The sequence below is a fragment of the Oxyura jamaicensis genome, chromosome 3, assembly GCF_011077185.1.
Source record: "Oxyura jamaicensis isolate SHBP4307 breed ruddy duck chromosome 3, BPBGC_Ojam_1.0, whole genome shotgun sequence".
Lineage (NCBI taxonomy): Eukaryota > Metazoa > Chordata > Aves > Anseriformes > Anatidae > Oxyura > Oxyura jamaicensis.
In genome coordinates, this window is record NC_048895.1 from 64,329,475 (window position 1) to 64,346,549 (window position 17,075).

Below are 17,075 nucleotides of genomic sequence, written 5' to 3' on the forward strand. Positions count from 1 at the left end.
TTTTTTTTTTTTTTTTTTTTTTTTTTTTTCTCAAAGATTAACCTATAGTTATCTATTTTAGAGAATAACAAAAGAGTTTGAGCTGTTGTAGAGGAACTGATAGCCATACTCAGCAACATTTAGTTGCAGAAAGAAGTTTCCCAGTCCACATACTTCTTTACATTACCCCAACTTTTATGGCATTCCCTCTGAAATCTTGATGAGAACCATGCTAAAAGTTCTCTGGTTCTCTAAAGGTTCTCTATATGGACTGAATGAAGCATGCACAAATCAAGGGTGCATACTTTTTTCCCTCAGCCATCCCTCCTTGATTGATATCTGAGCATGGCATAAATGCCAGATTAAATATGATGAGTTTTCCTTGGCAAATGAACATGGACCAAAAATTTGTCAGTGCTTAAAACCTATACTGAAAGGTATTGGGGGAGGTGGGGGGGAGGGGGGCAAGGAAATAGGAAGCTGGACTTACATCTGGACTTAGACGGACTTAGGTCTGGACTTAGACAGACTTAGGTCCATTCCCAACTTCAGGTGCCATTTCTTCAAAATCTCTAATGAGAGGAATCAGCTCTGGGTAGGGACTTAGAATATCAAAGGTTATTTATAGCTATTTGATTAGCCAGTGAGGCTTCACAGGCAATACTTTACCTCCCTTCCTTCAATAAACCTCCCAGTCATTCATTAAAATTAATATACATTTAAAAATCCATTTAAATTACAAAGTTGAATTTGAGATGCTAAGAATGAATCCAGCTGCATAATTTAAATGTAAAAGATATTAATATGGCTTTTAGGAGCTTGAGGAAGATAGCATTTATCTAATATTACTAAGAAAATTATGTTTTTACTTGCAATCTTATTTATGTGTTACAAGCATGCGGAATTTCAGAAGTGTCATTGCTTGACATCAGACTATTTGATGTTCACATAAAATATGCTCAGTCTGAAAATTGTCTTAGCTACTTGAAAACAGAGAGGTCCAGCCATACTCCCCTCAAGAGATGTGTTGTCCTAATGTAAAACCACACCCAAACAGGATATCAAGTCTACTTGTCACTTATGTAGCTGTTGTTGAAACCATCTGTGAACAGAACACACTCCAGAAAGCTTCTTTTAATGCATTTAGAAAGCTATAATAATGAAAGTCCCTCAAACTGAATTCTGCTTGGAAGCTTCAGCAGATGCTTCATGCAGAGGGTGCACTGCTACCAGAATTTTCAGACTCCCATGGTCAAGAAACAATTTGCAAGAGAAAACCAGAAAGCATGTCAGCTCTATAAAGTCTGGTCATCAGTGTCACAATGGGAAATGGTTTTGACAAACTGAAAATAGGAGTTTAACTTTTTCAAGTTCTATGCCCTACAAATGGATACTAAGAGTTAGAAATCTGGCCCTGACTTAGTTGAGGAGTTGAACATTGTGAATGATGATCATTTTTAAACCTGCATTTTGAAATGAAATATTTTGAGCTGCAAGTTGATTTTTTATTTATTTATTTATTTATTTATTTATTTTTTCATTCATGAAATGTAAGATATCCACTTTCTCAATGACTTATTTGGATTAAAAATTCATTAGAAGTCTGGAAATAGTTTCAGTCAAGTCATGTTCATTCTTCAATAGAAATATATTTTTTTAAATGCCTTGCTCCACAATGCAACACTCTTTTCATGTTTTCACATGTGATAATTGTGACAGCACTTTATTAATAGCTTTCATGAAACCTAATTCAAGTAATTAGCTCTCTAGCTATTCTGTCAGTCAGTCTGTCTGTACCAGAGTTTATGACACCTGCATAGATGGCAATAACAAACAAAATTGACATAGATGTACTTTGTTCTTCTGCTGTTATTAAAAAATGTAAATGTTCAGTTTGCACCAAGGATATAAGCAGCAATAGATGATAATTAGATTTTGCCTCAAACAGTTCACCTTTTATTCAACAAATTTGGCACCAAGGCAGCATAAATGCTTTCCTTTTTGGAGAGCACCATATGGATTTTGTATTCTCGGAAGATGATGGAATGGCTAGGAGTATATCTCCAAGGTCACATGCACTTCTATAAACATTACACTGCAATGTTTCAGGAGAATGAGTACAAGAGCCCAGCTAATTAAATAAAACAAATGAATCCATAACTGACACATTAAGTGCATACAAGTGGATCGACTTTGCCAGATGCTGAATGATTTGCATCAACAACATGATCAGTTTCAAATCTCATATCAATTTGCAGCTAAGATTTTAAAATTAAAATCCAGAAAAAAATATTTTTTTTCTCTGAACTCTTAATTTACTTTTGCCTTATGGCAATATAAATATATATTACTTTAAGAAAATAACCTGTTACCTTATGCAACATCAAAAGAGCTTTGCAGATGCCAGAAGGCAGTTACCTTCCCTAACACCCTCTTCACGAAAATATAGTCACCAACTTCAAAAAGAAAGGTCTGAAAATATTTGTAATCACTTTCTTATTTTGTCCTCCTCCCAAAACTTCAATTTTGGAGAAAAATTCCAACATGGCCATATCTTCTATTGAAGCAGAATAACATTCAGAGAACTAAAGTATCATGGGAGAACAAAACAAAAAGTACATCTGATCACAAATGCAGATGTCATAGAAATGACTACAACTGCAAGATTATTTATTGGGGTGAAAAATAAAATTTCTACCACAAATTCAAAATTTAGGAAGAAGAGAAGATGGATTAGCAAAGCATAATATGAATAAATCATTAGTATAATATGTACACATAAAATGGAAATGAAACCCTACGCTAGCTCTGGTAAAGAAAGCATTGAAGGAAGTTTATGAGACAGTGGCAGGACTCAACCCTGGGTATAGTATACATTTTTGGTCAGTCATGTTCACAAAAGGTGGTTTTTTTTTTTTTTTTTTTTTTTTTTTTTTCTTGTTGTTTCTTGTTCTTGTTGGTGTTTTTTTAATTTCTAACATTGAAACATTTGTAATAAATGAAATTAGGCTAACATACTTTACCAATTATAGAATAACATGGTGAAGAACTATAATGACAGGCAGCTTTCCATTTCCATTGAAAAACTTTTATGTAGCTAACATTTTGTATTGTTATACTGATCTACCTGCTCTCCCCATCCTCCCCTGCTCTACTTCCTTCCAAGTATATCTTGAACTATATTTCTCCTGTATCTACTTGAGGAAATGTGACTGCCTTATCAAGACAACGTGTTCTAAAGGAAATTTTTGGATAGATTCTGAACACAGAACTGGTGTTTACTCATATGGGACTAATTAGGTATGTCCAGATCACAGCTGCACAGCAGTGGAATAAAAGCTTCCTGAATTAGAGCATTAGCCAACACTTACATACAGCTCAAGTGTTTTGTCACAGGCAGAATCAGGTGGACAAGAAAGCACCGACCTGCACACCTGCAGATGAATGCTTTTCAATTCTGACTCTCAATATTAAGTATTTCTCCCACAAACAAAACAGTTGTTTTAAGTTAAACTTTAACATGGAAATATAGTGCTGTTACATTAAACGTTTTTAATTATAGACCCAACACTGCAGTAAGTCCAAGTTAGAAGAGGGATTTCTAGTCTTTACAGCTCTGAAGGGCCTATATTGCGATACAGAGCATAACATTAAGAATACTTCCCTTTGGAGATCTAGTATCATGAGTAAAAGGAACACAGCTTGCCATGCAAACTTATCTGGTACTTAGAGATCAAGGAAAGCAGACCCAGGTTCTTCACAAATTCACTGCTGAATTCATTAAAAAAAAAAAAAAAAAAAAAAAAAAAATTGGGGGTGTGGACAGTAAACCCAATGATTCTCAGTGGAACATCTGTGAAACTCTTGGCAACAGACAATCAGACAACCAACCCCTGCACAAGTACAGCCCCTCAAGTAAACACAAAGAACGTTTTCTACATGGTAAAGATTTATAAAGAGACACTATTCTTACTTCTTGCAACTACATCTGTTTTCAACTTCTTCTGCTTATTTAAAGAAATACAACTAACGTTTTCAAACCCAATAGGGTTTAAAAATAACAGCTCTGGGAAGCTGATCAACAATATCAACCCACATAGATATCACTCTAAGAATCTCTTCCTTTCAGACTATCTCTTTGATATGGATACCATTTAACTCCTCAAAGTGACTCCTCAAAGACACTACCTTCATAGGCTTCACTGGTGACAGGCTGAAATCCTTCAGTGAAACAAATCATTGTGTGATGATATCTTCTGTCAAAGAAAAAACAGCAACAGGAAATATCACGTGCAGAGTTGAAGCACTGTTGAAGAAAAATGTTTGAAAAGAGGAAAAAAAAAAAAAAAAGCTCTACTAAAAAAAAAAAATGTAAACACATTGAGTAAACTCTAAAAAATACACACAGTTAAGCAAAACAAATCCTTTGACAGGAAGGACACATAGAATCATAGAATCATTCAGATTAGAAAAGTCCTCTAAGATCACCTAGTCCAACCTTTAACCTAGTACTGGCAAGTCTGCCACTGAAACATGTTTTTAAAGTTCTACATCTACATGAATTAAACATAATCCATACACAGTAATGCAACCAGCCTTTACTATCTTTTCTCTTAAGAAAGATTACTAGATGGCTAGACCAAAGCTGGTAGCAGAAGCAGAACTTCCTTTAGATTAATATTCAGGAACATATATATATGACTGAACAGAACACTGAACACCTCAGTACAACTATCATATTCAGAATTACACTGAGATTTCCAATAGTAGCTAATGACATTAAAATATTTAAGAACTCTAATCCTGAGAGATCTGAAGCAATAGCTAAAATGCATTCATTACACAAATCACCGATAGTGGATATAGACCCTGAGGAAAAAATAAACCTGATACAAATGAACTTGCTCCTCAGATTTAATATGTATATGCCTATGAGATCCTCTTCTACCCAATGCTGTTTTCAAGATGTGAACTTTATACCTTCAAAAAGGCTTATGCAGAACTTACACCACGAACACAACATATATACTTTAATAGACACTATATACTTTAAAAGATATTACAACCAAAATGAACTAGATTAAATACATACCTAGATCTGTGCTAATATTGTAAAATATTATTAGAAAATTAATATAATACTGGAATAATATTTCCAATTATAATCAGAAAAATATGTCACGCCATAGATGGAAACAATCACAGATAAGATGCTTATGACATTGGTAGCTATACTGATATAAATATTGCACATACCAAAGAGTAGTAACCTCTAACTACTTCTGTCTATATATACAATCTGGTTTAGCACACCAAGAACAAATCTGTATTTCATCTTGTGTTGTCACCTTACTGAATATATTTTGATGGCAAAATTTAGGGGAAAAAATGAATATAACGTGTTACAAAAATACCATGTAACACTAGGAATCACCCCACCAAAATAATAAGAAACTGTCCATTATGAAGGCAATCTTAATATTTTCAAAACCAGTAATTAAACAAAAGGGTTCCTAAGTATCTGTCTGGCAGGACTGGCAAAACGAGGAAGAAGTTGGTATGGCAAGAGGAATGCATGCTGCACATGATACATCTACATAATCTACTTAATGCACTGTAGCACTTTTCACTTGCAAATTGTTGCAGAAATGCATTACATTGCATCTGTATTTTAGTTGTGTTATGAACTAAACTGCACCTTGAAATGTACTTTAAATGAGATTGAAGTGCACTTGAAAAGTTTCTTTTTCTGCAGGTGAAACCAGGGCTGAAGTAATATGCCAGGGTAGAATGCCCCACATGCTATTTGTATACAGGGTGCCTTCTTCAGAAGTCCTCTCAGAGGTCCTCCAGCAGCGTACTCACCACACATGCATGAATTTCTGTTAGTAACAGTGTAGGCAATGGGGATGGTCATCTGGAATGGCCATACAGAAATCTGCTTTGTATTGTCTGTTTGGTACAGATTAATCTTGCATACCTACGTCTACCAACTGGCATCAACTTCATTGCCAGTAAACACAAACTATAGATACATACTCCTAGAACAGTAGCTGGACATGGGATATTAAAATGCTGTCTTTCTTTCTTTGTGCTGTACCAGTCACTACTGTAGATATAAATTATAGAAATTGGCATGATGGGAAATAGGACATGCAGGGCTCCATTAACTAACAAAAGAGACATGACCTAATTTATGTCAATGATTTCCAAAAAGCAAACATCACTTTTGCTAACTGTTGTTTTCACCACTAACCATAACTGCTGAGATTTGGTGCTGTAAATCAGATTTCTCTTCAGTGTTTTAATTATCACTGGTCTTTCTGAATAATGGGTGATCAATTTCATTCAATCCACTTCATTTGAACTTGTACTATTCTTCATCCAGGGATCCTTGAACAATTGTCTCACTCATCTCACCTCATCTCAAATCCAAATTTGCTGACTCAGCTATTACTTGATGAGATCTCCTGTCGGACAGTTCTCCTTGTGAAAGTATACAAGCCATTAGACTTTTTATTCTGGCCATACAAGTCTAAACATTTCTTTGTAAAATCTATGTTTAAATGCTTTCATTTAAAATAATTTAAATAAATAAATAAAAATAAAATAAATAATGAAAAAGTCTTGTCGTGTTGCAACTGTCTCCAAAAGATAAACTTCAATATAAAATTTGAACTCTCCCTGATAAATTTGCCAGGGCTTTCTTTACTGTGCTGGGTAATGACTGAGCCTATATACCAAATTTTCAACCTAAACGAAACTCCCTTTCCACCAGAACACTCTTGTGTTTTTGTTGTTGGTCATGGTGGTTTGTTTTTTTCTTGCTTTGTTTCAGATATTAACTGAAAATCTGTACTGTTTTCTCATGGTACCCAGACCTCCCATGAATTACAAGTTTTCATTTGTCATATTATGAAACAATGAATTTATCATCGTCTGTGTACCTCAAATTACCTGGAATTCCATGTATCTCACATTAGTGGAAAATCTTGAAGCCTTCTCTAAATTCTGCTATCAACTTTATCATTACCATCTGCGTTCAAGAGATGAAGTGGTATTGTGCATCCTTTTTTTTTTTTTTTTTTTTTTTTCTGACTGCATCAACATTGCTGCCACTTTTTTAGAAGTCTTAAATTAAGGTTTATCTGATTCTTGAAGGAGTCATTTTAAGCCCTAAGTATTTTTATTAGTCTGTATAGAAAGAAATCTCCTGAACAAAAGATTTATTTTATTGAAAAAATGTCTTTTTTTTTTTTTTTTCCTTTATCTCATAACTATGGGTTTGTTATAAAATTTTAAATACATTGTTATTTTTGCAGCAAAATATAACTTAGTAACAGTGGAGCTAAATGGAAAGAGAACAAGTATTTAGATCAACACACACACACACACAAAAGATTTTATTATTACATATGAAGGACTCCATGACATACAAACATACTGGTGAACATAGCAAAAAATGTTGAGTATGCAACTAATTATAACTCTAAAGGATGTTGAGATTATAAAGAACTAAAAAATATTGTACAGGCACTTTGAAGGATTTTATCCTACCATCACATATATAGGAGAGCATTACTAACTTTACAAAATCAAGTAAAGATGCAAAACTTTTGAATGCCATCTCCTACACTTCATACTGATACCTGTGAACGATATTCAATTAATTAAAAATAATTAAAGAAGCTCCCTTTCTGAAGTATGGATGGAACTACTTTAAAAGTTTTAAAATCATTAAAACTTGCCTACATAGGTAGATTCAGATACCTTAAATGCACAGTGACATTGATCTGTTACAGATTGTAATTTTGTTTTGTTTTGTTTTGTTTTGTTTTCCTACATCATTGCAAGTGCAGTCTGTTTACGTACACAGAGAAAATAGAGATTCTTTAGAGGTTACTAAAGATGTTTATGAAAACATATAGAAACAGCAATTCACACAAATAAACCAATGCTGAAGCCTTTGAAAGGAATCTCCCTCAGCCCCTTCACTGAAATATTTACCGTCTGATTAGATTTCATTTCCTCTTCAGCTGTAATCTTTTTTTGGACTTTCCTGTGTCAATCCATTTAACTCTCAATACTACCACCTCTTCCAGAAAATGCTTTTAATTACAAAAACAACAGGATCAACTTGAGCATAAATCCTCTCTTTATCCACTTTATATCTGGTTACATACATTCTCTTGACATCTCACTGTAGAGAAGATCAGAAGAAGTAAGAGTAACATCTTCTGTTGTACCACAATTGTTACTGACCAATATGCTTTCTTGATATTTGAGATTTCAAAGCAGAAATATGAAATACATCAGGTAAACTATACTGGAACTTCCCAGGTACTGTGAATTCAAATTTTAAAATGATCACCTTGTGATCATTTATGATCACCTTATATCATTCTGCTCACACTGAAGAGTGATTTTACTTTGAATCACATTTAAAGGGAAGGAAAAACAAACAAACAAAAAAAGTTTAACTGCTAAAGTGAATCCTATTACATTAATCCTCTTGTCAGCATTTTGTTTTCCAAAAACAGCTACTCTAAGAATACTCATTCATAGACTACATTTTAAAACAATGTTGTCTCAATCAACTTGAATAATTAACTTGAATACTTCAAAATTTAATAAATCTGTCTTATTTTGCTCTTGTAATCACTAATAAGCAATTTTCTGCATTACTCACTCTTATGTTTTTTCCTGCAAGTGTCACAATTTGGGATATTTAACTTTAAATGCTGCAGATTGCATGAACATCTATAAATATATATATATATATATATATATATTCCAATTGACTCTTGAGAAAAAAATCATAATAAAATAAAAAATCCCACCAATCCCTAGTCTATATACTTCACTTTACAACCCACCTTTCTAATAAGTCCTTGTTAAAAAAGTAATGGTTTTCAGAATCACACTCAGGATTTTGCATGATTTATTCTAGCTAGCAATATAGAATCAGTGAAAATTTAGAATTCTTTGGCTGGAGTTTATAGCCAATTTCCATATAATATTCTGAAAATTATTGTCTTAATTTTTATATCAGTTTGCTAAAGCCAATTTTGTTGGCTCTTACACTATGAGCTATATTGGGTTTATGTGGCAAGATTTTGGTAGCAGGGGGCTGCATGGGTGGCCTCCGTGAGAAGAATCCAGCAGCTGCCCCATGTTAGACAAGGACCAGTTTCAGACAGCTCCAAGAGGGACCCACTGCTGGCAAGAGCTGTACCAATAAGCAATGTTGTCTGTGCCTCTGTGAGAGTTGATTTAAGAAAGGGGAAAAAAATAAAATAATAAAATAAATGCTTCGACACAGCAGCTGGGAGAGAGGAGTGAGAACCAGCCCTGCCGACCCCCAGGTCAGTGCACAAGGAGGGCAGGAGGTGCTCCAGGCAGGCAGCAGCAGTTCCCCTGTGGCCTGTGGAGAGGCCCCTCGTGGAGCAGGCTGTCCCCCTGCAGCCCATGGGTCCCACACGGAGCAGATCTCCACGCTGCAGCCCATGGAGGAGCCCACGGGGGAGCAGGTGGATGTGGCCTGGAGGAGGCTGCGGCCCATGGAGAGCCCCCGCAGGAGCAGGCCCCGGGCCGGAGCTGCAGCCCGTGGAGAGGAGCCCACGCAGGAGCAGGGGTCTGGGGGGAGCTGCCGCCCGTGGGGGACCCGTGCTGGAGCAGTTTGCTTCTGGGGGATGGACCCCGTGGTACGGAGCCGTGTGGGAGCAGTGCTTGAAGAGCTGCTGCCTGTGGGCAGCCCCCGCAGGCTCACTTCGGGAAGGACGGCATCCCCATGTGGAGGACGGGCAGAGAGTGACCGTGAAGTAGGAGCAGATACAAAGCATTAGGGACTGACCACAGACCCCATTCCCTGTTCCTCTGCACAGCTCAGAAGTGGATGTACAAGGGGGTAAATAATTGGAAGTTATATCCAGTTTGCTTTTAGTCTCTCACTGCTCTTGTCTGCTAGTGATAGGCAGTAAATTATATTAATCTCCCTATGTTATGTCTGTTTTGCCCATGACGACAACTGTTGAGTGATCTCCCTGTCCTTATCTCAACCATTGAGCCCTTTCCATTGTATTTTCTCTCCCTTTCACTTTGAGGAGGGTGAGTGAGAGAATGGTTTTGGTGGAACTCAGATGCCCAGCAGGGTAAAACCACATGAACACAACATCAGGGTACTATTTAAAGTACTCGGCATTATTCCAAATTGCAGGATTTGGGGGATTCAATAGAGTATGCAGGGATAAACTTATGGACTGTCCCATTAAGTTGTATATTTTGTGAATGTTTCAAAATTTGTATGTTTTCTTCCTATAATAGAACAGCATATTCTTCTCAGTATATTATTCTTTTCACAATATTAAAAGTATAAAATACATTAGGGTTTGAAGCTACCAGCCATCCACATGAAAAAGGCAACCTGTAAACATCTGATCTGGGGTGTGACACCAGGTGAAGATAACTATACTGTCTGTCTTGCTTTAATCCTTGAGGGAAGCTTTTTATGGTGTTTTTTGGTTGGGTTATACCCTGTCCTGGATGGGAAAAATATACCAAAGATAGTAGAATTTATTATTAGCCTCCATGACTATGCGATATTATGTGGGTCTGAGATACCTAGGAGGAACTATAGCTTTGCATCCTAATGGACCGTCTTTGGACAAACACTGATATTTGTGTTCGAATAAAATATGTTACACTAAAAATAGGAGCACTGTGCAGCTAATGTCATCACTTCTCTACTGGAAAGCTGACCTGAAAGATTATATACTTCAGCACCCTTTTGACAGAGTAACCACACTGATGTAACTAGACAGCTGGTGTCATGAAAGGGAAAAGATCACCATCAATGCATTTAATTTTTCATAGTTCTGCTTAAGTCTTCCATAGGATTTAATCTATCTGAGGAGAAGGGGGACTGTTTTCTTAAATATTGTGCTCTGATCAGTATTTTGCACTCTGCTTGTGATTCAGGTCCACTCTGAGTGAATGCAAATAAAGCAACATTCAAGTTTAGTCATGGTAGTGCTTTTCAATACAGAGTATCTGGGATGGTTTTAAACTAGACAAAACTCAGCAAGAATAGAAAGTGCTAACAGCTTCTTGCCAAGGGACTTTTCATGGCAATTATTTTGGTCTTTTTATTTTAGACTGAAATATCTTTTTTGCTAGCTGCCTAATGCTCTACATCTTCTTGAGAAAGTTTAATTCCTGCCAAAATACGTATACCATTTTCCAGCTTAAAGTGTCTATGAATTGCAACAGCAAGATACAGTTTCAAAAGGTGACAGAATGTCTTTACTAACAAAACTACAGCTCTCTGTCTTTTGTGGTATTATTCACCTCTCTCAATGCTTTGCAGTTGGAAAGAGCACAAGGGAACTCTTCGACCCTGTGCACGTCTGCAGGTTTGGAGCAGGACACACTGCCTCTGTTAGAGCTCAGTTTGTGGGAGGTGAAGGTTTCTGTATTTAAGTAAAATGTACAGTTCTTTCTGGCTTTATCCTCTGAAGCTTTGCACGGATGTTACATTTTCCTGGTTTTAACTCAATTGCCATTCAGCAAATGCAACCTCAGTAGTTTTGTAGCATGTGGGAGTCAGCATGTGTATCTTATCTTGTCTTTCTATCACATACAAGGAGAATATTTTTAGCCTTCAGCACCTAATTAAAAAAGGTGAGGCTGACATCTTCTTCCATGCCTGTGCTAGTGGCACAGAGCATTGCAAATGACTCTCTGCTGGGCAGAGGAAAGGTGAGCTTTGTCTATTTTTTTGCTTCAATTACAGTCCCATGCTGGCAGCCAATTTATTCCAGTCACCGGACCCCTTGTTTTCTTACATCCAGTCCCTGGTTACAGACACCATAAGCTCTGCTGATCTGTGGCAAGAGCAGCATGAAGATGAAACTTAGCCCTAACTGGAGAGAAACAGGGATTAATGGTTAGGCATCGGGGGGATCAGAGGGGACTTTAATTGCAAACTTGTATTTCCACTCCCAGTTGCTCAGGAAGATAACTTTTGCTGGATAATTTCTGAAAACAGTCCTTGTAACTTATTTTTATCCCTATATTTAATTAAGTCTATTTTTTATTTTGTTTTACCTCTCACTTTCTTAATATGCACAGTTATATTTTTACTAATGAAAATAATAGATTAATAATAACTGCTCTTATTACAACGTTTTGGAAATGATTTGAAATGTTTAAGATCTAAATTTAGGTATGGGAAATTATACTGCATTGACTTTAATGATGGGATTAGTTTTGCATTGTTAACAGGAGTATAAGAATACCATACTAAAACACGTAGATGTTATTAGTTTAGTATATTGTAATTTGAAAGGGCTTTCTACAGAACATCTTTAAAGGAGTTGCTCATCAGCACCATGTTGCTACACAACCTGAAGTATATAATTTGCTTGCTTCAGAAAAAAGTGACCTTGTTCTTCTAGGTCAAGGAGGTATAATAACAATTAAAGTACTAAGAGAAAGCAACATAGTCTATTAGACAGCTGCATTTAGCTTCAGAAAGCAAGAATAAAATAGTACCTTAACAGAATCAAAGAATCAAGTGGGGAAAAAAAAAAAAAAAAAAAAAAGCCTAAACAAGAGAAGGGAGATATTTCATGTTTAAAAACCTTTAATATTATTGGGAATTATGATCATGTGCATTAAAAGAAAAAGCAGCAGAAACTGCCTGTTGTGATGAGAAGAGAGCTTCTTTTCACAAATAAGACATGAGTCATTAACAGCTAAATGTTAAAAAGAAATTGGAGTGTTGTGGCAGTAGTAGTGATATTAGAGACTTCAGCTGGGAGAAAATTAGGTTTCTGCTGGTAACAATAAACATCCAGGTAGCTGTGAAAGACACACAGGCAGTCTACGAGAAAGGATGGAGTGCTGTAGGTTTCTCTCTGAAGTTTCTGTGGCCATTGGGCCAGCACGGACACCAGCCCCTAGCACCCTATGTAAATTTCCTACCTTTGTTGATCAATTATCTTATGAAGAGAAATGAAAGGCGGGGAGAAGAGGACACAGATTCCTAAAAATACCTCCAATTAATATAAAGAAACTGTACTTTCCCCTAAGTCAGTATTTTAAGCTAAAATTCAGATTAATCAGGAAAATGAAACACTGAAGAAAACAAACACATACTTCTTACTTAAATTCAGCTCTCCAAGAGAGACATCTGTTCTGACCTAGACCTTTGGGCTCCCTCCACGGCCAAGAGAAAGCAAAAGGCACCTCTACAGAGCCACCGATTCAATGCAATCAATCCAAAAAGTAAAAGTCAGATGAGTGACTCCCTTCTGGAATGTTCTTAGACAAGACCCAATGCAGTGACTGTATTTCTGTAGGGGACTGTTTGCAGGGGTTACCTTGAAAGAACCAAGGTCCAAGACTTAAGTATGAACAAAGCAAAAATGGGTATAAAAGTTAAAAGGTATTTTCATATTAGCTTCTTTTTTTTTTTTTTTTTTTTTTTTTTTTTCCTTCCCTTTTGCAAGAAATATAAATGAATCATAAGACTAAGACAAGCTATATTAAAATATAAAATTATTGTACAAATACAAAGGTCTACATGGAAAAAAAAAAAAAAAAAAATAGAAGTACTTCCTTTATGGCAGTCTAGAAAACAGTGGACACTGGAAATCATCAGAGGTTCAGTGCAATGATCACTTTTTCTGTTACATAACTCATTGTCATAAAAACTTCATGAAATTTATACAGAGAATGGTCAAGGGTGATTTCCCTCCCATATTAACAAAGAAGTCCTCGTGCTGCTTTGAGGAGGAGGAAGTTATTGTTTTCTTAAAATAAATAAATAAATAAATAAAATCCAGTTGTACTAGTGCCTCTTTTGCTGATGATTATACTTGGCTAAAGTGTTTAAATGATACTAGGTGAAAAGCCTTAAGCTAATAGTGAAAGAAGACTCAGGTAGACTTCAGACTAGATATTCGCACAAAAATATTATGGATACATCTGGCCAGCAGCAGCAAGGATCTTCCAGAAAATACCATATCAACTTTATTTTGTATTTATCCATGGGTTTTGCTCAGGCTAAGCATTCTGAACTGGTAGTTGCCAATCACTGCAAGAGGGGTACTAAGACTGCTTTTTCAAGCTACTGTAATTTGTATGCCGTTCACTCATTCTCCCCATCCTAATTATGAGTAATTGAGTAATCCATGCTGAGTCTTGTTGCACTGTCCCCCATGCGTCTTATTCGTGTATACAAACTTTAACCTATAGCATAATTCAGGCAGATTTAAACTGTAGTGTTTCATTTGCAATGCTGCAGAAACCCAGTGCACAACAGGCTAGACTGTGGCTGTAAAGTTACAGCCTGTACCAGGGATACTGGAGAGACTGCCCCAAAAATGGTGTCTTGCTTGATCGTCAGAGTGCTGCGTCAAATTAAACAGAGATGGAAGGACTTCGAGCCTAATGTCTTACAAGCACCCTAGCTTCCCATGTCTAGAAGGGAGCACATTGTTTCCCAGAGTAAAAGGGATATTGGAATGGTGAAGTGGGCAGCCTTGGAATTGCCCCACCATCAGCACCTGCCTCAAGGGCACAGCCAGAAACTACTGAGACTGCTGCTTTACCGATACCTGTCCCAGCCTCTCTAATCTCCTCTTTGCAGGTTGCAGAACCTTCAGAAGAAAAGTGCAATGGGATTGCTAAGAAGTAATATGGTACAAACACAATACAAATAATGATGCTTCACCTCAGTAAACTGTTCTGTAAGGTGAGATTTCAGCCATAGCTTCTTGGCTACTAAGCTCATCAGTTTGTTATCAGCATTATTCTCATCCTAAATCCAAAACACAGCATCACGCCAGCTACTAGGAAGAAAATTAACTTCATCCCATCTGAAACCAGGACAGCAATAAAACAAAAAGCCTTCCTCCCATGCCCCTCCATGAACCCTACAAAGGTGATTTAACTGCTTCTGTCTGCAATCATTAGAGCAAGAAAGAACACAGCTCTATTTAATTTGTTGCAAGAAAAATTGAACAATGAATTTTTCCAAAGAGCTCTCAAGCTCTTAGAATGAGAGAAAATTTATCTTTTAAGTGTGGTGTGCATGGTTATCCCTGGAAGGATTATAAAAAATAGCTCACAGTTCCCATTAGTTCAAGTTTGTTTGATCTAAAAACATTTATAGGAACTGTATCTAGAGTGGAATTTTGAGTGTACTACCAGTACCCTAAGCATTTACAACATTCACAAGAACTTAAAAATTTTCCTCAGGTTTCAGACCCCCTCCCCTCCCCCCCCCCCCCTTTTTTTTTAAAGTTTTGAAAAATATTTTACAAAATAACTGTTCAAATTGATCCTAAATAGCTTACTACTTCAGAATGGGAGAGCTGTTTTGTTAGTAACTTTTAATTTTATGTGCAGCTACATATTGAAACATAATGTATGATGTATAAATACCTGTATTTTAAATAAGTAATATGCAAAAAGAATAATTATTTTATATTATTCAGAGATTTATCTTTCACTAGAAGTACCCGCTTCACAGTTCTTTGGATGTCACTGATATGCATTATTTTTCTATTGCAGTTCATTTGCTTGTTTGAGTATTTATTTATGGGAACTGTATTTCTTTCAAGATAATAAGATATAAGACATATTATGAATATTCATAGGTTTTCAACTGACTATAAATAGCAATCCAGCAACCTGCCTACATGCAGTTAAAGAGAACTTAAATATGGATTCTAAACAAGAATGTATGCATGGTTCATTACTTATATTGACTTAAATATGCACCCATTTAGCACAACCCATTCATGTACTAACTTTAAAACCTAGTATCACCAAAAGAAGAAACCGGCTTACCCACTTAACCAGTGCGACAGGCCACAGCATAGAAGTAATAAAAGTAATATCTACAAGACTAGGATCCAAATCATCATCAGTAGAAACACATTTAGCAGAAATAAATAAATAAATAAATAAAATTAAGCTGCCCTGGTTAATATATTACTATGATTATCAATAGGAAAAATTTCTTACACCATTGAAAAATCCATTCCTTTACTTAAATAAACACATTTTTGTATTACTTATTAACACTAATACACAAATACACACAAATTAACATTAATAAATTAACACTAATTAACACTAATACACAAATTAACAGTACAAAAGAGCACTACACATCTTTATCTAAGATTTCTGCAAATAAGACTGAAACAGAGAGAGCTCAAGAAGGCATATGTTTTACTCCAATGAATTTCACCCTACCAGTTCACACTCAGTATCACCACTACAGCAGTCTTGAGACTGATTTGCTCTGCTGGTTTGCCTGTACCTTTTGTCAGATTTTGTCATAAATATGAAAAAAAAAAAAAAAAAAAGCATTACCAGTAATCTGAAATACTTCAGCTATAAGAAAAAATATTGCTTATTTGTTGTTGTTGTTGTTGTTGTTGTTTTGTTTTTATTTATTTATTTATTTATTTTTCTATAGAACTGTGGTCAAGAAACGGAAAAATCTCTACTACTGAGATACCATAAAGTTGGCAAATTTTCTCTGATTCTATTTATTATGGATTTGAGCAACATACCAACAGAGAGTGGGGGTGCGGAGAAATTTAAAGCTCATATTAGGAGAATTATATCAAATAACAGCGGTATTGGCAACATATTTTTCATTTTTAGCTATTTAGGCAAACAAACATTTAAATATAAAGCAAGACCAACAGGCTTAAAATTAGTGAAATGTACAGACTCTGAATGTGATGAAGAACTTGCTGAGATTTCATCTAATGAATAGAAGAATTTGTGGAAGTAGACAGAGCTTTGAGTTAATATGAGGGCATGTTCTGCCTGGCTTTACCAAAGACAGATAAAAACAAGTGAAAAAATTTGAAAGCATTTGAGGTGTAACATATCAAAGCAGAAATCCTCCAGAATCATGATAAAAATGATTCTACAATTCTGGAGAATTTCTATTTTGCATGTCTTCTTCTAGAACACAGGATCTGTTTTAAAAATCAGGCAGAAAATATCCTGGAAGATGCTAAAACAAGAAATAACTTTGATATGGTGCATCTCATGTCACACACTTT

At 35.8% G+C, this 17,075-nt stretch overlaps 1 protein-coding gene across 4 annotated transcripts in view; it reads right to left on the reverse strand.

Annotated features, from left to right (window-relative positions):
* NKAIN2 (sodium/potassium transporting ATPase interacting 2) overlaps positions 1-17,075 on the reverse strand; it is a 566,015-nt gene that overhangs the window by 388,809 nt on the left and 160,131 nt on the right. For 2 of the 4 annotated variants that reach the window (XM_035320503.1, XM_035320507.1), the window contains exons 2-3: positions 4,168-4,235; positions 510-551 (exon numbers count right to left, since the gene is read on the reverse strand). The exons of 1 other annotated variant lie outside the window; for it this stretch is intronic. In XM_035320503.1, the coding sequence (XP_035176394.1) occupies positions 510-551; positions 4,168-4,219 (94 nt within the window). In that variant the 5' untranslated portion in view covers positions 4,220-4,235. Of the gene's footprint in view, positions 1-509; positions 552-4,167; positions 4,236-17,075 lie in introns of those variants that run through there. One more of the 4 variants, XM_035320506.1, reaches the window with a different exon arrangement.